Here is a 21477-nt window from a genome sequence, read left to right as displayed (position 1 = left end):
TGCTTTGAATTCTTGCTTGCTGCTATGAAACAAAGGTAAATGTTTAAAACAGGATTAAGACTAAGATGGCTTCATATTTTCACACCTACTCAAAAGCACAACCCCGACAGTCTGGGGATTGTCTGAAAGTCATGGGAGTGTGACGTTTAAACCGGTTAATTCATTTAGGGATTGAGTTTACGCGGTAAGGACTATAAAGCTGTGTAGTTTACTTGGCTGTATGACTTGGTGAGGGTTAAGAAAAAAACAAAACAAAACATGGACAAGATAGTAAGGACACAGGGTTTACAGTGTGTCTCCAGTCATTTTGTACTATAAGCATGTCTACCTGCTGCAGGCACTGTTTATATCGCCATCAAATGGGAAAAAAAAAAATAGTTGCACGTGAAACTATAAGGAGCAGGTGTAGGCTGGGAGAGAACACTGTGTGAGTAATAAGTGAGGTATGAATCAGTCCTAGCAGAGGCACTGGGGATTTATTGACCAACCCCGGGGGGGCGGAGTCACAGCTACAGTCACTGTTTGTGGGCGGGGCCTTTTGCGTCGTCACTGTCCATATTTGGTTCGTGACGTCAGACGCCGGAGGTTCATTCATATAAAACTGATCCGCCGGAATCCCCTTGGAGGAAATGTAGGCAAAGACGCGTACAGGGCTCTGTGTCGCCCGTATCCTCTATCAAAGAGCAAGTCACTTTTATTCTCCAGGCAATAACAACACTTAAACTCCCAAAGACGCAACGATGAAGGTGTCCAGCATTGACAGCCGCCGTCTAAAGAAGATCATAAGGAAAGAATGTGGGACCTGCCTTATTGTGGATTGTCGACCGTATCTTTCATTCACAAACTCAAGCATCAACGGCTCCATCAACGTCAACCTCAACTCAGTGGTGGTGCGGAGGTTCAGAGGAGGACCGGTGCCTCTTCAGTTTGTTATCCCGGACGAAAGCGCTCTGTATCGGCTTCGGGAGGGGAGTATATCGGCGGTGGTAGCACTGGATGACCGGACGTCCCACTGGCAAAAATTAAAAAAGGACAGTGTAGCACAAATAGTAATAAATACCCTTTCACACTTAACGAATGGGACCAGCATCTGCTTTCTGAAAGGTAAGCATTTTAGATCAATATATTTTCAGATTTTTATCTTATTATTTTGAGCTTTTAAAGTAACGGTTTAGTTTGGATAGTCGCGCGCTTTATTAGCCTAACTGACAGTTTTTTACCATTTTAAGCTAGCTCTAAAACAAGCTAGCGTTTCCAAAACTTTACAACGACAAAATCTGTGACAAATAATGTTCTTTTATAAACTATTTTCCCCATTTGGTTACAGTTTAATGTTTTATCTACCCTGTTAATACCCGATAGTGTAAAGTCCGTCTAAGTACCCTAATGAGCTTCTTGGAGAGATGTTATGCGTGCGTCAACGGAGTGGATGAGTCAGAGTGAGAAGCTAACGAGGTTATGATATGTTACTGATACAAAAGTACTGCCTTGGTCATTTGCCTCGTCCAAGTTATTACCTCTGGGTCGCTGTGATAAGTTGAAATGCTCCCGTTTCCCGTGTGTCACCTCAGAGAGCGCAGGATGTGGGCCTAAAAGGATTAGCGCTCCTTCCACGGAGAGGTGCAGTAATTAATTTCGCGCGTATAATCAGTTTATAAACGTAATAATCTGCTGTTGAAACTGTTTCATGAAAGGCTGACGTTTCACAAAGCTTAGGCCGTGACAGAGTGTGTTAGGAGCCGGGATTAATGTTTGTTTCCTCTGTTTGTTTCAGGCGGATATGAGAATTTCCACTCTCAATACCCTGAACTTTGCACTGAGGTGAAAACCATAGACCAGAGCGGAACTGAAACTGAGAGAAAAGTCAGCTGCCACACCGAGATGCGTTCTCACCACAAACCAGATTATGATCAGGTATGGAAACACCCTCAGACGGCAAGCAAGTAAAAAAGCACGTAGAACCACATTGACATCAGGGCGGGTTGTAATTGGTCAACATTTTCTCAAATATGATCTGCTATTTTCTGACCTTCACTGCCCAGTCTCTCTATATTTGCTTCAAAAGAATGAGGCCACTCAGTGTTTGCTTAGACAGGACACATATATCACACTTTCATCATGGCCTTTTCTGTCATCTTTTGCCAACACGCACACAACACTACACACTGGCTTTGAAAGGGGCAGTGATCAAGGTGTTTGTTTACATATTGTTATAGGCTTGGCATGTTTATTAAATGGTTGGTTGATATCAGTCCTGAGGCTTTTGGGGGATTTTGTTTTTCATAATGTGTATTGAGAATTTTGTTGTACTTTTTTAGGGTAAACCTGTGGAGATCCTGCCTTTCCTCTACCTCGGTAGTGCCTATCACGCTTCCAGACAGGACTATCTCAGCGACCTTCACATCACAGCCTTGCTCAATGTGTCACGCAGGGACCTGCAGCCAGCAAAGAGCCAGTATGACTACAAATGGATCCCAGTGGAGGATAGCCATATGGCAGATATCAGCTCACACTTTCAAGAGGCAATACAATTCATTGGTGAGCTTTATGCCCTTTTTGATAAAAATAGTGAAGTTAGATTTCTGGGTAGCAACCCTTTTCAGAAACCTAAATAAACAGTGTAAAAATAGACATGGGATTATTTTCTTGGAAACCTGTGCCTGTTTTTATCGCTTGGGAAAGGAGCTGTGAAATGTGTTATCACAGCAATGGTATTAACAGCAGCAGGACCTTTATTGTCACATGTGTATTTGATTCTGTCTCGTCTGCCCATTCCAGTTTCTCACCTGCTGTCATTCACAAACACGACCCTCGTTAATCACTTTAACTTGAACAACTGCTCGTCAACATCTCTAGCTTTCATTCAGGATTTACTCCCATCCTTCTCTGACCTTCCATTCATCCTCCCCCATCTTAGCCTGAAAAAGACGCTCCCATGTCGTCACTGCTTCTTAGGCCTAATCTCTGTGGCTTACTCCCTTGGGTGTGGCCAGCACTATGACAAGTGGGTGAGCAGTACATATTTAGCCAAGGCCAGGGGGAGGAAGCTGTGGGCGTGCTACTCATAAATCGTTGTTTATGTTGTTTTGGCTTTGACTAAATGTGTGAGTTGTCTGGATAACATAGCGTTGCCTTCAGGGGGGTTGCACTGACGGTCCCTATAGGGCAGTAGGACAGTAAATATGGAAGGTAGCGTGGGAGGGAAAAGTGGAGCTAAATAGATATACACAATGTGCAGGTTATTTATAGCCACCACAAGGACAAAGCCCACAGCCTGCATCCCCGCTAAAGATATTAGATGACAACACAACTGGATGGTAATGTGCATTGTTTAGGTTATCTTTTAGCAGGTCTGGGTACTAAATAAGACTGTAATGTGTTTCAGTAGCAAATTTAGCCCACATTTTTAGTCCAGGTTTCTGTATCTTATCACATTTTCCACTTCCTGGACTCACAGCTGATTCAAATGATCAATAATTTATCATAACAAAAGATGAGCCGTATATAGCAAATACCTTAAAATGAGGTCTGATTTTGTGGATGGCCATGTAGGTGAGACAGGACTGCTTCTTAATATTGTTATTAGGTTTTATCTAGAGATTTAGAGATGGTAGACTAAACTTAACCTAGAACAAAAACAGATATATGTTGATTGCAATGAAAGGTGTATAAGGGAGATTTATATAGAAGACCACTGGAATTTATTACCCATAAGGATGCACAGATTAGAGTGTAAGAGAGGTGCTCTGCTAAACTCTCCAAGCCCACATAGTGTAGGAGGCAGTCTATCACTCCTGTTTGTGACTCACACTCAGGCCCCAAATGCCTTAGTGTAAGGATTTGATGAGAAGTCCATAATAATTAGGAGCATATGTTGTGTGAAATAAAAATGATAACAAATAAATAAACACAAATAGTATAAAATTTGATGTCCTCTTTTTCTTTCAGATCAAATAAAGCAATCTGGAGGCAAGGTCCTGGTGCATTGTGAAGCAGGCATATCTCGATCCCCCACTATCTGCATGGCCTACATCATGAGGACCCAACGGCTTCGACTCGATGCTGCCTTTGACATCATCAAACAGCGCCGTTCAGTCATCTCGCCCAACTTTAGCTTTATGGGTCAGCTGCTGCAGTATGAATCCGAGGTCCTCTCCACGGCCCCAGCTCACGCAGTCACTCCAGAACCTGCCACACCCTGCGCCCCAGAGTCCGCCTCCTTCTTTGCCAATGACTTTACCAATAACTTCAGCACCAAAAACTATGAGCCATCTGTGTTCACCCTCCCTACCTCTTGCCTGCACTCCCCGGTCCATCACCAGTTCAAACTGAGCCCAATAACAGCACTGCCTTAAATAAACTTTTGACTGCTTGTAGTCTTTACTTGAAAAATATGAAAAATAATACTTTGTGTGCCTGGCGTTTGACCCAGCAACACAGATACACTGGAGATGTACAGGAAAGAAAATATTTATATGACGTTGAAGAAGTCGAGACCCCTGGGAGTTGCTGTTTTCCAGTCTTCTGGGCTGTTGATGAAACAATACAGCACAATGATAGCCTGAACTGCAATATTCATGCCTTAGGTTAATATTGTGATTTGCCTATACATTTGGGCATTGAAATTATTTATTTGAAAGTACTGTCTGATTTTTATCAACATAGATGTTAATTCATGTGTGTTTAATAAATGTTTCACTACAAAAATATTTCACTTTGCTTTTTCTGCTCAAATCTATTACATTCTGCTCAACTGAATAGCAACAGTCCATCAGACATATTAAGCAATAAAAACAGTAGTAAAATTTCTTCATTATTCTACTTTTATAAACACTGAATAATGAGCCCACTACTGATGTCACTACATCAAGAAACAACAGTGACACCTGCAGTGAATGAGGGGATAAACAAAGCGTAGCCTATTAAAAGCCGCACTCCATTCATTCATACAAAATACTACCAAAATCCGGCCTACATACACTTTTCCATTATAAAATGAGAAACTAAACTTGATAAAGTAAATATAATAAACTAGATTTTAAGGTTGAATGACAGTAGCCTCTAACCTGAGTAGGACCCACGTGTCGTACTCATAATAGATAGTCTTTACACAGTGTACGGTCGTACTCGGAGTACCGTCTTCTTTGGCGCCCAGAGAGCGAGCGCCTAGACTGTACTAACTCAGACGTTGGGGATGAGATATTAATAAAACCACATGAAACAATGTCAACAGTTATAACTATAGAATACTAAATCTTAAAAGGGTAGTATTCCTATTAGCTCACACTTACAGTTCCAAATCCAACAATAATAATAGTTTTAACATTTTGACAGACCTTAAAGGATAATGGTATGTTCCATTCAACCCGCCCCCGCCGCCATTTTCCGTGTTATTCTGTTGCTTGATTGTGTTTCTGGACAAAAATTAATGCATTATATACAAGTAACTTTTGGATTTCGGTATATTTCCCGGTTACTCCAGCTCTTTGGAGAGAGGAGTTGATCCACTACTTATTCTGAGAAGAGTTGGGCTACTCGGACCACCATGTATATCAAACAGGTAAGGGGACAATCCAGGACTTGTGCATGCTAGCGGCAATCAATGGCCTATTGAGACCATTTCAAATTGCGTGTTAACTTTACGTTCAGTGGCTCAAAGAGCAGTTTCTTGTATGACGGTGATGTTTTCCTGATGCAAAGTATGTTAGCATCATGGTCAGATGTGTTTTCTGTTGGCGTTGCTCTGCCCGCCCCCTTTACCGAGGCTAAAGCTAATGCTAAACTCCCATAGTGGAGTTTACCTTGATTTGTAATATTTTAATGCTGCACTTTCATGCTTCAAAATAAAAAGTAGTACATGTATTACCATTTGCACCATGCCTAATATTGCCTCATGAGAACGTTGAAAAAAAGTATTTTAAGTGTGTAATGTCAAGACCTTACTGTGCCAGATGTTTAGCGCCAATGTTTACGTTCTTCTAATATCCATCACTGTGTCTGGGTAGGTCATTATTCAAGGATTTCGAAGTTACAGGGACCAAACTGTGGTTGACCCTTTCAGTCCGAAGCATAATGTTATTGGTACGTACTTGTCACATTCTGAATGTGACTCCGTTTGAGTGACAGGCTCTTAATGAAATGTAATAAATCATTATGTTTTCACAGTTGGAAGAAATGGGTCTGGCAAAAGTAACTTCTTTTATGGTATGAAATTAAAGTATTTAAATAAAAATGACTAATATAACCAATTTGTCTCATTTCAACCTTCACTGTTCTTTTTCTACAGCTATCCAGTTTGTGCTTAGTGATGAGTTCAGTCATCTTCGACCTGAGCAGCGTCTGGCCTTGCTCCATGTAAGTGATGAAAATGCCGTATCACAGTAAGAGCACAATTATTTTTTTCCCCTGAAAAAACTTTCTAAAATCTGTTTAATCTTTTCCTCTTGTTATATTAGGAAGGAACAGGTCCCCGGGTCATCTCAGCTTTTGTGGAAATTATATTTGATAACTCGGACAACCGGCTTCCTGTAAGTCAGATATTTTTATTTAAGTCATCTTTCTTATGTCAGATTGTCTTTTTCACTTTCCCAATAATCTCTCCAGATATTATACAGTAGGGAGAAATGTGTTGTAGTATCCACCTTCATGTTCATAATCTGTTTGAACTGGTAGTATACATGCTAATAATGCATTAATAGGACCATTTGTAAAGTTAAAACACAATATGAACACAAAAATAAACTTGTAACTTGTAAGTTTTTATTTCTTTTTCTATCTTTGTAAGCTCTGATATTGTTCCCATTTCAGATAGATAAAGAGGAGGTCTCGCTTCGGCGTGTCATTGGAGCTAAGAAGGACCAGTATTTCTTAGACAAGAAGATGGTGACGTAAGTGTGCTGCCCTGTATTTATTAAGGTAAATCATATAAGTGTGAATGACGTCTGTGATTTTTTTTTTTTTTTTTTTTTCAGTAAAAATGATGTCATGAACCTTCTGGAAAGTGCTGGCTTCTCTCGCAGTAATCCTTACTATATCGTCAAGCAGGGAAAGGTGAGTCAGGAGTGTCTAGGGCATGTATGCAATGTCTGCACCTGTCATGGTGTTAAAATGATAAATATTTTACCACATGTTAATACATATTTATTGATACAGATTAACCAAATGGCAACAGCCCCTGACTCTCAGCGTCTCAAACTTCTTAGAGAGGTGGCCGGGACACGTGTGTATGATGAGCGGAAAGAAGAGAGTATTTCTCTCATGAAAGAGACAGGTAAACTTTATGGTATCATTATTTCTTTATTGAGACAAAAATCATCCAAGAAACACTGTCTTAAAGAAATATAATAATGCATTCAATTTATATAGAGTTTTTTCACACTTTACCATACATTATTAATTTACGCCACTCAGTGGTCATAAGCAACTAGAGTAGCCACAGCTGCCCTGGGGCAGACTGGTGGAAATGAGGTTGTATATCTGCAGCATAAGCAGTGTGTGTCTTGCCTAAGAACAAAGCTACCCTTTTTGCCACTAGTGCCACACTGTCACACCTGATATTCCCAGAGGTCTTCTATCTAAGTACTGACCAGGCCCAGTCCTGCTTAGATGTTTGCTTGATCTTGTCAGATCTCAGAAGCTATGAAGTGTAACCTTTTTCAAATGTCTGTTTTAACAGAGGGAAAGCGTGAAAAGATCAATGAGTTACTAAAGTATATTGAGGAGCGTCTTCACACTCTGGAGGATGAGAAGGAGGAGCTGGCTCAGTACCAAAAGTGGGACAAGATGAGGAGAGCCCTGGAGTACACCATCTACAACCAGGAGCTTAATGAAACCCGAGCCAAACTGGATGAGGTAAAATCAACACACCTGTTTGATGGCAATGTTTGTATTGTAGATTTTGGTCTGATTTTTTTTCTTTTTTTTTCAGCTGTCCACCAAACGAGAGACATGTGGGGACAAGTCAAGGCAACTCCGTGATGCTCAGCAGGATGCTAGAGATAAAGTGGAGGTATAAAATTAACTGCAAAACTTTCAAGACGCCTGCTGTTTATTTGATTGTTTTAGATTGCCACCATATTTACTAAAACTTGTATAGCTTAGATTAATTAGTTTAAATATATACAGCGGAATTTGCAGTCGTTATTTATATATTTGATGTTAATATTTGTAGGAAACAGAGCGAGTTGTGCGAGAGTTGAAATCCAAGATCTCAGCCATGAAGGAGGAGAAAGAGCAGCTCTCGGCAGAGCGCCAGGAGCAGATCAAGCAGAGGACCAAACTGGAGCTGAAGGCCAAGGACCTGCAGGACGAACTGGCAGGCAACAGCGAACAGAGGGTACGGAAGCCTCTCTGTGCGTCATCATGCACACGTGATCTATGCACCAATAACTGTCTATTATACATACACACAGTGATTGTTCACCTCTCTCCTGGACATTTTTCCTATAATTGTCTGCACTTTGTTAAGCGTGTTCTATCAAAATGACGACTGGATTCGATCAGTTCAAATGTCAAAAATTGATTCCCCTGACAGTTACAATTTAATACAGTACCCGGGGTCAAATGATCTATCCCTCGTGTGTGCAGCAGGCGGTCTGTCTGCCTTTCCCTCGCCCCAAAGGATAAAAATGCAACATGAATATGCAAATATTATGTTGAGCAGGTTGACGCCTTGGGTTCCTCCTTCCGGCCTCGCTCACCTCTCTCGAACCTCCCCGACTGCACCGGTCTGTTTTTCGGCCTTGAGTCTCCTCCGGCTGCCTTATCTCTGTAAAGGAGTTTCTGCAAAGCACCCAACTGCTTCCCATAATTCAAAGCACTCAATGTTGTCTTTAAAGGAGGACTATTATAATGAGTGAATAGATTCAGTGTTAGAGTATAGTGCTCGTTAGACTCTTCAAAAGGATACAACATTAATGAATGAATAGTTTCAGCTTTATTTGAACTAATATGCATTCAGTATTTTGATATATGTATATATAATGCAACTAAGAAGCTTTATAACTTAACATACCCTTCATCTTCTAGCTCACATTTTGTTTTTGCGTCAGTATTTTAATTTGACTTTTTTTTTTCTCTTTTTTTCTGCCAGAAAAAGCCTGTGACTAATACACCTTGAAAGTTTATTGTATTTGGTTTCTGACTCTAAAGACTCACTGGTGCGTCATCAAAACACAAAAATACTGATCAACTTTTTAATATTAAACGCTCTCCCATCATAGCAACTTTACATGAGTTTTGGAGCAAGGCTTTATGTATATAGAGCTGGCCTCTCTTAGTGTCCGTATGGCACGAGTCCTGTGTTTCTCTGTGTATTAAGGCAATTATAACTGTGTGTTGGCCCAGTTAACCGTGAATGATGATGAGTCCCAGGCAGCGCGCCGGCTGGTTGGATTAAGCCCACCTGGCTAAAATTGGCACATTATCATCCAAAAGTTATTGGAGCAAACTGAAAAGCAAGGGAAGCAAATGGCGTCACTGGTCGGCAATGGCTGTTTTTTGTTTTTTATACTTAACAAGAAGGAAATCCATTGTTTAATCCATCAACAATCCTTCCACTCACTGCAGTATTTTTGAATTGTTTATTTTGTACCTTTTTTAGAAACGTCTGTTGAAAGAACGTCAGAAGCTACTTGAGAAAATTGAGGAAAAGCAAAAAGAGCTACAGGAGACGGAGCCCAAATTTAACATGGTGAAGGAGAAGGAGGAGCGAGGCATCTCCAGGTAATGAGTCACTCCCACACAGCCAGTCACTGAGAAAATCACTGATAGGTTAATTAGCCAATTAAAATTTTCTATTTTTCCCTTTTGAATAATTTCTCCTGATGTTTTGATTACAATTTCTCTTCTGTTCAGACTGGCCCAAGCAACACAAGAAAGGACGGATTTGTATGCCAAGCAGGGGCGAGGGAGCCAGTTCACCTCCAAGGAGGAGAGGGACAAGTGGATTAAAAAGGAGTTGAAATCTTTGGACCAGGCCATCAATGACAAAAAGAGGCAAATAGCTGCCATCCACAAAGACCTAGAGGACACAGAGACAAATAAGGAGAAAAACCTGGAGCAGTACACGGTAAGAATAATGTTTTAGATTTGTTCTGTCTTAGATAAACTCAAACATTAACACGATCTACATATTTGCACCTTGCTCTAGAAATTAGACCAAGATCTTAACGAGGTAAAGACCCGTGTGGAGGAACTGGACAAAAAGTACTATGAGGTTAAAAACAGAAAAGATGAACTTCAGAGTGAAAGAAAGTAAGGTGTTTATTTTAACTTTGCAGTATGTATGTTGTAGATCAAATAGTTGGCAGAGATTTGTTTTTTTGTGTGTCACCAGCTACCTGTGGAGAGAGGAAAATGCTGAACAGCAGGCTTTAGCCGCTAAACGTGAGGACCTCGAGAAGAAACAGCAGCTTCTCCGCGCCGCTACGGGGAAAGTACGTGTATTTTGTTTAATAATGATTAATGTGTAATAATGACTTATTGGTGTCCTCTACATTTTTATCTTATGCAAAAAAACACAAACCAACTGGATAATATCAATGAGAAACTGGCAGAGTCAGTGGTAGATCTGTTTGATATGGTACATTCTATTTAGAAGGGGATCAACAAACCATCAGCAAATAGCCATTTACCACCAACGCTCCGACTGAGCCCGAGTGAATACTGAAGAAAAACTCACTTTGTGACTCACCCGATTGTCATCTCAAATCTAATCATTCGTCTCCATTGCTTTGGCTTTTTTATGATCTGCAGCTAAATTTACACATGAGTCACTCCTTTGTCCAATCCACTGCCAATCAAATATCACTTGCGAGAAGGGTCTAAATGCTAAAAGGAATTGTTCTTTTCATCAAGTGATCCTGCATTTACTCCATTCATTTTCCTGTTTTTATCTAGTCTCACTGCAGTCGTTCTGCAAACAATTTGATCAGGATTTGAATACAGTTGGATTGATATCACAGCCCATAGTCACACACATTTACTTAATATCAACATAGGAAAAAAATGGACAGTTGTTTCTCTCCTGATTTTAAACCATAAACCTTACTCTTTCAGGCTATTCTTAATGGCATTGACAGCATCAACAAAGTCCTGGAGCATTTTCGCCGTAAAGGCATCAATCAGCATGTGATCAATGGTTACCACGGCATTGTCATGAACAACTTTGAGTGTGAACCGGCCTTTTACACCTGTGTGGAGGTGACCGCTGGAACCAGGTGCTCATTTATTATTTCTCTTTGAGTTTGTCAGCACACAGAGCAGGGCCATACTTACACCTTGTTGTGTTTTCAGGCTCTTCTATCACATTGTCGACACGGATGAAGTCAGCACAAAAATTCTGATGGAGTTCAACAAAATGAACCTCCCTGGAGAAGTCACGTTCCTTCCCCTGAGCAAGCTAGACGTCCGTGACACGGCATACCCAGAGACTAATGTGAGGCCTCCCCATAAGATATGTCTGTTTGCTCAGTGTCAGTAATGGATTTATTTTGAAACCTCTTGTTTTTCAGGATGCCATTCCCATGATCAGTAAACTGCGTTACAGCCAAAACTTTGACAAAGCTTTCAAGCACGTTTTTGGGAAGACGCTCATTTGTCGTAGTATGGAGGTTTCCACTCAGTTGGCCAGAGCATTTACAATGGACTGCATCACACTGGAGGGTAAGTTAAAAAAAATAAATTGAAGATTGTGAAGATTTAGAATATTTTTCGCAGTATAACATAACACTTGTGTATCATAATTAAACATTCTTTCATTGTCACTATTACTATCAATATCTATCTAAAAACCTAAACTGTTATTTCTCTTGATTAAATATAATAAATGACAATCAGCTGCTTACTAAACAGCTATACAGCATTTTCAAACTCCATGTGTATTCCACCAAGTTATGTAATTTGTTGAGTAAACGAAAAATGTTCTAGGTGAGATGTAATTTAAAGGCACAGGAAGAAACACTGGTAAAATGTCTTGATAGCCTCTAATAGCACTGCATAGGTATCATTCTCCATCTGACGCATCGCTCCCAGTTTAAGTGCATATGAGAGGTTTTGATGATTCTCTAATTTTGACTGATTTGTTTTTGGGGTTTTTTGGGTTTTTTTTCCAAGAAGCAATTTGCAAAGAAAAGTTGAAAAATATGAGAGTTACATATTGTTCACATCACACTAGGGAGAATTTTATACAATAGTGTAATCTATTTTTATGTGTCAAATAATAATTTCTGTGCACATTAGAGCAGTTCTGGCCCAGTGTTCCACATGGTTGCTAGGTGACACTGGAATTCCCAAGTGTGATGTCATGAATTCCAACCAGGAACTAAAATTGAAAACCTAAAAAATGGCCAAACTGGTAAAGTTGTAAAATCTTAAATGTGATGATCTTAACTGTCATTTAGTAAAATGGGTAGTCCAACCTGTTATAGGCACTTTAAAACCAGAGGCTCTTAAAACTGTCATGTGTCTTCTTTTAAGCCAAACTGATTTCTTTTCTCCAGGTGATCAAGTGAGCCACAGAGGAGCTTTGACGGGAGGCTACTACGACACACGCAAGTCTCGTCTGGAGCTGCAAAAAGACATGAGAAAAGCTGAAGAGGAACTTGGTGAACTGGAAGCCAAACTTAATGAGAATCTACGCAGAAACATTGAGCATATCCTTTCACTGAGTCATGAAATAGTGGCTAGATCGGTCACCTGCCCACTGTGAGGTCGTAAATATAGCTGTAACTGCCGACTGATTGAAAACGAATAACGCTCCTCTGAATGACGACATTGTAAAAGGAGTTTTCCAAATTAGACTCGGGAGGAGGGGTGGGAAGTGTTGTGGTATTGCTTTGCCCTCTTTGCTCAGCCTTAAGAAATAGCTTTGCGGAGGCGATGGACCTTCATTTTCCCAATACTTGCTTCACTCTTGCATTCCGTGCCACCATGCCTTGGCCCCCTGTAGACTCATGTCACACACACTTAAAATCTTGTGAAAAGCACTGCCATAAATAAATGCATAGTGACGTGAGTTTACGATATTTTTGCACAGGTCTTATCTATCAATCATGTATGCTCAGACACCTGTGCAGTTACGGGTAGGTTCATAAGCAAATCCGTTTTAGAGACACCTGGTTTGGGGCTATATATAATGATTTGTGAGTAAGCCGGAAATGACAGGCTGCTCTTCACTGCAGCTGTGAGTCACCACCGGTCAATCATTTAAAAGCCTCTTGTTCATTCTCCACCTCTGCCCTGTCCATAGGATGCAGATTATGTGGAAGCTCTTCATACTAGACAAACCATATCACCCTCAAACCAGCTACAAATCTATATATGATAGTACCTAGATAGAGAATCAGTATGGGTTGACAATTACCCGTCCAGCCACAACAACACACTTTGACAAAACTTTACAAAGATGAGTGGATCTGGAGCCATATCCTGTCTCAACGATTCTAGAGGGCGTGATTGACAGGTGGGTTAACCAATCAAAGACACGCATACCCCGTTTGGATAAAAACTAACATGGCGGCTTATGATAGAAAAGGGAAAAAAGTCCCACGGGACTGAGAAATTGTGAGGATTTCTGCAGACACAACAACTGAAGCACTGCAGTCTTATTTATCTCAGGTAAAAAAAAAAATTGAGAGTTTTCGAGAGGAGACATTCTACAAATTAGTGGCGTAGTTGGGCCGTCCAAAGTTAGGATGTAGGTTTTTCCACTATCCGATTCCGGGCTCTTTCTGATTCATAATGTAGAAGGGACTGACTGCTCAGGTGAGGTTGACAGTGCAGTTGTTGATGAAACACACGTCCTTAACACGTGCCTTTACGTATCAACAATGAGATTGATCAGCTGATGAACCAGATGCAGCAGATTGAGACACAGCAGAGAAAGTTCAAAGCGTCTCGAGACAGTATCTTGTCAGAGATGAAGATGCTGAAGGAGAAGAGGCAGCAGTCAGAGAAAACATTTATGCCCAAGGTAAAACATACACTGCTATGTGTACACACAAGTCAAAGGCTCTGTTTACTGACTGTTACTTAATGTGTTTCTTCAGCAACGCAGTCTTCAGAGTCTGGAGGCCAGCCTTCACGCCATGGAGTCAACCAGAGAGTCCCTAAAGGCTGAGCTGGGCACTGACCTTCTGTCTCAACTCAGTCTGGAGGACCAGCGGCGCGTAGATGACCTCAATGATGAGATTCGCCAGCTGCAGCAGGTCAGACTGAATGGAACAAACAAATTAAACACTTCTTTGCTGGAGCATTTGCTGCTCTATGTACAGCAAAAAACAATAATCTGTTCACACATTAATTCAATATGCCCAGTATGTAGTACTGACCGACCGTCTGTTTCCTCCATTCGATGTCTGTTCGGCCGCTTACAGCGGCTTCGTGTGGGATGCGTTTGTGATCCAACATGGCTCCATGCTGCCTCTCTCTCTGCCAGCTGCTCTCACCTCACTCACTGCAGTTATTCTGTCATGATTGCGCAACAGCTTTTACCTTTATGTGGACAATTATGATGATATCATGTCAAAATTTTGAATCTCAAATTTGTTTTTATTTCCTAACTACTTAGTCTTACTTTTGTATTATTTTTTATTTGAGTAGATGGTTACATACTTTTTGAGTGGCAACACTGGTTAATGAAAAATACAGTATTCAATTATGTGTCATCCAAATATATAAACGTGCTCATTTAGTACTAGCATGTTGAAGATGTTGTTTTTGTTGTGGCCAATGCAGGACAACAGACAGCTGCTGAATGAGAGAATTAAACTAGAGGGCATCATGACCAGAGTGGAGACTTACCTCAATGAAAATCTACGTAAGCGTCTTGACCAAGTAGAACAGGTACTGTTTTATTTCACTTCCCTTCTCTCTAAAATGGGAACTTTTTAGTAAGAAATAACAAAGAAGCCAGTCAAATTGTATTATTATTATTGTTTGTGTTTTACAGGAGCTAAATGAATTGAGAGAGACTGAAGGAGGGACAGTGCTGACAGCCACCACGTCTGAGCTGGATGGCATCAACAAACGAGTCAAAGACACACTGGCCCGTTCAGAAGGTACGTGTGAGACCACTCAAGGAAAAGTTTATCGCTACAAGCAATTAATTAAGGTTTGTTATTTAACCCAACACTAGGGCCACAACTTTCGATTATTTTAGTAATCAAGTAATCTTATCGATTATTACCTTTATTAATCGAGCTAATACATAAATATTTTACCTTCCATAAAATATCCTTAAAAGCATATTAGTAATGGTTCATAGTTAAAACTAGAAAGTACTTTTTCTGCTTCAATTAATGCATGTATTCTTAATTGCACATCAATACATCCTCAAAACAGAACTGTTTCACTTATATGACAGACCAGATCAAAATGTCCCTAGAATATTTATTACCAATTTACTTGTGAACAGACTGTATTGTAAACAGGCCACATTAAATGTGAACTACAGTTTCAGTTTATATGAATTAATTCACTAGAAAATAGTTTGGTGTCCCATCACGTCAAGATAAGGTTTAACATTGTGTTGTGATCTGTCTGCTGCACTGAGGTCAGGCCATTTTGCAGTGTTTTTTTGCAGTGTGCCATTTAGCTTCTGTGTCTTTGCGTCTCATCACGGTCTTTTATTGACCTGGTTTGTTTGCATCATCCCGGTTGTCCGTGCTTTCACACCACTGTTGTGAAGTCGGTGCTGTTCAGGCGCCCTGCAGCAACAAGCGCCATAATGGTTCCGTGCGCTTCAGTTTCATGTGGTTTAATTATAATAATTAAACAAATCATCAATGGAATATAGATATATAATAAGAATCAAAGCTTTTTAGTAAATGAATTTCTTGATTTACTCGATGAATCATTTCAGCCCAACCTAACTCGCATTAATTATATTCTCTGAGGTACCAAATGTTCTCATGTAGTTTATTATATCTTTAAACACATTTAAAACATGTACACACTCCAGAATATTCAACATGCTCTTTTGGTTGTTTGGCTGAATGTATTTCATTGTCTTCTTGAATAAATCGATTTTAACTAAACTATACTATATTCTTCAGAGCTGGACTCAATGATTGATAAAACCGAATTGGAAATAAAAGACCACATAAAAAGCATGGAGCGCTGGAAAAGTATCGAGAAGGAGCAGAATGATGCCATTAACCACGACACTAAAGAGCTGGAAAAGATGACCAACCGACAGGGCATGCTCCTCAAGAAGAAGGAGGAGTGCATGAAGAAGATCCGAGAGCTGGGCTCACTGCCTCAGGAGGCCTTCGAGAAGTACCAGACCCTCACCCTGAAACAGGTGGGCACAAAATGGATTTTAGATAGACAGGGATTATTTTGAAACACAAACAATATTGAGCATTTTCACAGGCAGAATTGCATCAGCATTATTAAATCTCCTGATCTTCCGTGGTGTTCCTGGTTTGCAGTGGTCAGTTTCTATCAGAATGATATTATACAACCTCTTTAGCCTCCTAACATTAAGATGTATCTATCTTCTAACCTTTCTCTTGACTTGTGCAACCTGACCTTTCAGTAAAGTGATATACTTAAATTGACACCAAAGAAATGACATAACACTAGCCCAAATGTTAAGTACGTAACAAGAGTAAAGGTCAGAAAATGCAATATTTGACCTGTGTATTTGCACCACAGAGATGACTGAGATTCTCTTCAAGTTTAATGCCTGATGCCCTACCACTTACTCCCCTGTAGTGATTCATCCTCTTTGCATTCTACAGCTTAGACCCTTCAAACTCCTCTACTCTTAGACACTTGCTTGATTAGACTTGGCATCTTTCATAACGTAATGTATACAGGCGCTCTGACAGTTCCCCCACTTAACAATACCACAAATAGCATTCGCAGACACGCAGTAGTTTTTCTATCTGCATAATTTTCTTCTCCGAGGCGAGATGGTGCTGCTGATTGCTCAAGTGGATGAGTGGGCTAAATAACAGAGGCACTTGTCCTTGTTAAAACTTCATTACTGATTCAGATGGTGGTATTTATCAACCTAATGTGAGCGAGTCGTTCGTGTGCTGCACCCAAATAGACAGGCTCTCCTATTTTCAGCTTTGAATAGTGCTGCCAATGGGGTAAACAGACATCAAGCCACTGCGTATAATGGACTGCTTTTTCTGTTCAGTTTATTCCTGTTTTAATCGTGGCCATTCTTTATCCTTACTTTTCTTTACTGTTTCAATGTGCTGCAGCTTTGGAAAAAGTACTGTTGCCCTCATCGTATAGCTGTGAAATGAGTCTTGTGATAATTACCAACAACTATTACAAAGATCACAGTCCCTTCAGGTTTAGAGCTTTTTACTTGTAGAATATGTTCTTAACAGCCTGTTTTACTCTAGGCACTTACATTTTATGTCTGTTTGGATCAGTGGACAAATACTCTGCCAACCTTTGTTCTTTTTAACAAAGCTCATTTGATAGTTTGAATCACACACTCGACATAAACATCACTGGTTAAGCGGTCAGATTCACTGACCCAGAGGTTGGTGGTGTGGTTCCAGCTCCCACAGATGAAAGCTGTCATTGGGCAAGACGTGTAACCTCCGTCGCCCCTATTGTCTGCGTACACTGATGTCTGAGTGTGTGTGTGTGAATGGGTGACCGGTTCCTTGATGTAAAGTGCTTTGAGTGCCTTGAAAGTGGAAAAGCGCTGTATAAATATGTGACCGTATACCATTTAATTGTATGCGTGCAGATTTATTGACCTTTCTCTGTGTGAATAATCATTTGAAAAATCGTGATTTCAATTATGATTAAAATAATGGGATCTTTATTTTTTCCATAACCAAGGAGCCCTGCCTGATCATTTCATTGTGGGAGCTCTATTTGTCTATTTGTAGAATTGGAATTGTACTTCACTTAATAACTTTTATATTGGCAATAAAAGAGTAAAGATTAATTCAAATTATTATAAAAAAAAACCCAAAAAACTATGTCAAGCCTGAAGAAACATATTTTGTAATAATTTGTTTCCTCCAGTTTCATGGGAATGTATAACTACTTCAAACATAATTGTGTCTTTTAAAAGTAACATTCTTTAATCACATGTTTCAGCTTTTCCGTAAACTGGAGCAGTGCAACACTGAGTTGAAGAAATACAGCCATGTCAACAAAAAAGCTTTGGACCAGTTTGTGAATTTCTCTGAGCAAAAGGAAAAGTTGATCAAACGTCAGGATGAGCTCGACCGCGGCTACAAATCTATCATGGAGCTCATGAACGTCCTGGAGCTGCGCAAGTATGAGGCCATCCAGCTCACCTTCAAACAGGTCAGTTTACTACACACTGTGGATATCAAGATTATAACAACAACTACTGTGTACCAAAAATATCTTCTCTTTTAGGTGTCCAAGAACTTCAGCGAGGTGTTTCAGAAGCTGGTGCCTGGAGGTAAAGCCACTCTGGTGATGAAGAAGGGCGATGCAGAGGGCGGCCAGTCCCAGGACGAGGAGGGCCAGGACAGTGAGAGGGGCTCTGGCTCCCAAAGTAGTGTCCCATCTGTGGATCAGTTCACTGGAGTCGGCATTAGGGTAATTTAGGTCCTCATATGTCATGTGTTTCAATGAAAAGGCCTAACCCTAACATGAGTGCTGTGGATTTGTGTCTTGTTTAGGTGTCCTTCACTGGAAAACAGGGTGAGATGAGAGAGATGCAGCAGCTCTCTGGAGGTCAGAAGTCTCTGGTGGCTCTGGCTCTGATTTTTGCTATTCAAAAATGTGACCCTGCTCCTTTCTACCTGTTTGATGAGATTGACCAGGCTCTTGATGCTCAGCACAGAAAAGCTGTGTCAGGTAAAGGCAAACCAAATTTAGCCAATTCTCACAGAAATAAATGTTTAAAATGATAATGATTTTCTGACTTTTTAAAATTGTTATTACAGACATGATTGTTGAGCTGGCTGGGCACGCCCAGTTCATTACCACCACATTCAGACCTGAGCTGCTCGAGTCTGCAGACAAGTTTTATGGTGTCAAATTCAGAAACAAGGTGAGACTTTCCTCTGAGCTAAAATACCTAGTTTCACTCATAGCAACCTGTTTGCGGTGATGATGGTGATGATGGTGATGATGGTGATGATGGTGATGATGGTGATGATATTATTCAGGTGTATTAAGTTGTGCATGTGTTGCAGGTGAGCCACATTGACGTGATCACAGCAGAACAGGCCAAAGACTTTGTGGAGGATGACACTACCCACGGTTAAACATCACCTCTGTTTCTACAACCTCACACTGGCCCCAGAGCACTCAGATGTTAAACTACACACACTCGGCAAGCATCATCAGCAGTTTAGGTTAATGACATTCATTTTAGTCAGTTTAAATATACACAGCAGTTCAGACTTTGCATGACAAGGCCTTTAAGATACATCTCTTATGGAAAATTTCACTGTTATCGGTAAGGTAAGGCAGAAGTTCTTGGGAACCAGTTATTTGAGGAATTTGCTAAAGCAGATATGATTGATGTATAGTTTCATAAGCTTTGATCCTCTTATGTTGATGTTTTCACCCATTTTATATCTACATAATTGTTTTTGTAATGTGTACAAGCCTTTCCAACCATAATGCTTAAAAGCCTATGGTTTTAGTTAATTTACACACACTGGTGTCATGTGAGCTCTCATTTACATGCATATTGATGTAACAAAATCTTATTTCAAATTATAAGAGATCAAATTGTAATTTACAGTTTCTCCAATCATTTAAACTCCATGTTAGAATGTAATGTTACTCAAGTGCTCAGTACTTTTGGACATTAAACCCCATATGTTGTAGTTTTCAGTCTGCACCATTTTACATGTTCGCTTCATTTTTTATATGAAATAAAATATTTAAAAATAAACTTGTTCTTTTTCTGATGCGCGTAGACACCAGATGGCGCCAGGTCCCAAGCACAAAGAGGCATGTGTCAATAGCGCTACTGGAATTATGATGATTCAATAAACCAATCCAATATTACATGCATGACTGGAAAACAAAGTCAGTGATGTTTAATTATACACTGTAATATGCAGCCTAAACTCTTCCCTCAACTTTGTAAACATTCCTTGTGATTTTTTGGTTTTTGTAATGTTTTTGAAATTTGTTTTATTAGCCTACTTCTGTTGATTATACGAAGCGCACTGGATATATTGGCTATATTTTATTTATTTTTGTTTCCACTTGTTTTGGTAGGGAATATTTAACATAGCTTTACATAAGTCAAGTAGCAGTTCGTGAAGAAAAATCTGAAAGAAAAGTACAAAAATGCAGGATAGCGCTGGGTGCTAAAACAGGATACCTCTGTATATGTCACCAACACAGAAACGTCCATTCAACTTTTAGAATTTACGAGGATTTATCTGGAAGTTTAAACATTTTGGCCCTTGTTAATATTATTGTTGCTTTTTTTTTTTTTTTTTTTGCTAGATAATAGTTATTAGATTAGCTCTACGTCATACGTCATATCCACGCGAATGTGCTGCCCGCGTCCAACCAGGAAGTGAATTAAAAAAAAAAAAACTAGATAAAAACTATTCAAAATTTTTTTTTTTGTCAGATCTAAAATATAATAGTGTTATGTTTTAGGGAAATGAATAGTCGAACCTGTCATATGCAGATTAAACTATATAAATATAAATATTATACTCCGGAACAAAATTTTCCATTCATTTTCTCATAGACTTTCCAGAAAAAAAAAGGATATTAAACGTTTGAAAACTTGGATTGTCAGATACGTGTTAACGAATGACCACAAACCTATACTTTTATTTAAAATATTTTTCTGAAACTTTATAAACCGCTAAGTTATAGTAATATTTTGCAGAATCTTGCATTTTAATCGGCCTCTTTGGACTTAAAACAGCCGCGTTATAGATATACAGTATTCGTTAGCATGTAGCTGGTAGCCGCCGCGAGGCCTTTTAACTCTTTTTAACATTTGAACTTTTCCAAAACTCTATCGGGAAAATTAATGGAAAAGTTACTTCCAGAACCTGAGCAGACTGTCACTGGTGAGCTCCATAAGATCTTATTATACTTCCATGTTTGTTCAGGGTGTCAGTGGAGCAGGGCCCATTATTTATTTTAGTAGATATTTGAACAGATATTTTAATAGATGCAGTTATTTTAATAGATCCATGAGCCGGGCCTTCAAAAGGTCATGACCTCCTGAAGGGCTGTCATTAAACCATGGTCCAGGATCTTCCTATTATTAGCCTCATTATTTCTGAATATGGTTTGTTGTGCATTTTTTACTGGTAAAAACTGGCTATAGAACTATACATTTAAAATATAGGCCCACAGATTTTGAGTGGATAATTCGGAGGTGGATAATACTGACAACACAACAATAACAACTGTACACCCTGTATTTGGTTTTACTTTTCTAAAGATTCTTCACCTGTCTGCCTCCTGGTCTTACCGTGTCTCGTGTGTGAATACCAGGGCAGTTCAGATATGCTGATAACAAGG

General features: G+C 39.8%; 2 protein-coding genes across 2 annotated transcripts; both read left to right on the top strand.

Moving 5' to 3' along the window:
* The first annotated feature begins 622 nt into the window (after nucleotides 1-622).
* dusp5 (dual specificity phosphatase 5) lies at nucleotides 623-4707 on the top strand. Its single transcript, XM_033968908.2, has 4 exons — nucleotides 623-1104; nucleotides 1775-1914; nucleotides 2319-2538; nucleotides 3949-4707. Exons 1-4 carry the CDS (start codon nucleotides 741-743, stop codon nucleotides 4353-4355), a joined length of 1131 nt encoding a protein of 376 aa, XP_033824799.1. The 5' UTR covers nucleotides 623-740; the 3' UTR covers nucleotides 4356-4707.
* Nucleotides 4708-5371: 664 nt separating this feature from the next.
* Nucleotides 5372-19867, top strand: smc3 (structural maintenance of chromosomes 3). The gene is made up of 29 exons (XM_055221481.1): nucleotides 5372-5560; nucleotides 6006-6081; nucleotides 6166-6204; nucleotides 6287-6354; nucleotides 6456-6527; nucleotides 6808-6887; nucleotides 6972-7050; nucleotides 7153-7270; nucleotides 7676-7851; nucleotides 7928-8008; nucleotides 8171-8335; nucleotides 9602-9723; nucleotides 9856-10069; nucleotides 10151-10254; nucleotides 10337-10436; nucleotides 11059-11219; nucleotides 11296-11437; nucleotides 11514-11664; nucleotides 12501-12653; nucleotides 13821-13972; nucleotides 14049-14207; nucleotides 14737-14844; nucleotides 14951-15059; nucleotides 16056-16303; nucleotides 18082-18294; nucleotides 18370-18555; nucleotides 18639-18816; nucleotides 18906-19012; nucleotides 19158-19867. The coding sequence occupies exons 1-29, from the start codon at nucleotides 5546-5548 to the stop codon at nucleotides 19227-19229; spliced, it is 3648 nt and encodes a 1215-aa protein (XP_055077456.1). The 5' UTR covers nucleotides 5372-5545; the 3' UTR covers nucleotides 19230-19867.
* Nucleotides 19868-21477: the final 1610 nt, after the last annotated feature.

The sequence above is a fragment of the Periophthalmus magnuspinnatus genome, chromosome 1, assembly GCF_009829125.3.
Source record: "Periophthalmus magnuspinnatus isolate fPerMag1 chromosome 1, fPerMag1.2.pri, whole genome shotgun sequence".
Classification (NCBI taxonomy): domain Eukaryota; kingdom Metazoa; phylum Chordata; class Actinopteri; order Gobiiformes; family Gobiidae; genus Periophthalmus; species Periophthalmus magnuspinnatus.
This window is presented reverse-complemented; position numbering and strand designations above follow the sequence as displayed.

Coding starts and splice junctions, on each gene's coding strand:
- dusp5 (XM_033968908.2), top strand. CDS start 741: ATGAAGGTGTCCAGCATTGACAGCCGCCGTCTAAAGAAGATCATAAGG. Junction 1,105..1,774: donor CAGCATCTGCTTTCTGAAAG/GTAAGCATTTTA, acceptor TGTTTGTTTCAG/GCGGATATGAGAATTTCCAC. Junction 1,915..2,318: donor ACAAACCAGATTATGATCAG/GTATGGAAACAC, acceptor GTACTTTTTTAG/GGTAAACCTGTGGAGATCCT.
- smc3 (XM_055221481.1), top strand. Junction 11,438..11,513: donor CGGCATACCCAGAGACTAAT/GTGAGGCCTCCC, acceptor CTTGTTTTTCAG/GATGCCATTCCCATGATCAG. Junction 16,304..18,081: donor AGACCCTCACCCTGAAACAG/GTGGGCACAAAA, acceptor CACATGTTTCAG/CTTTTCCGTAAACTGGAGCA.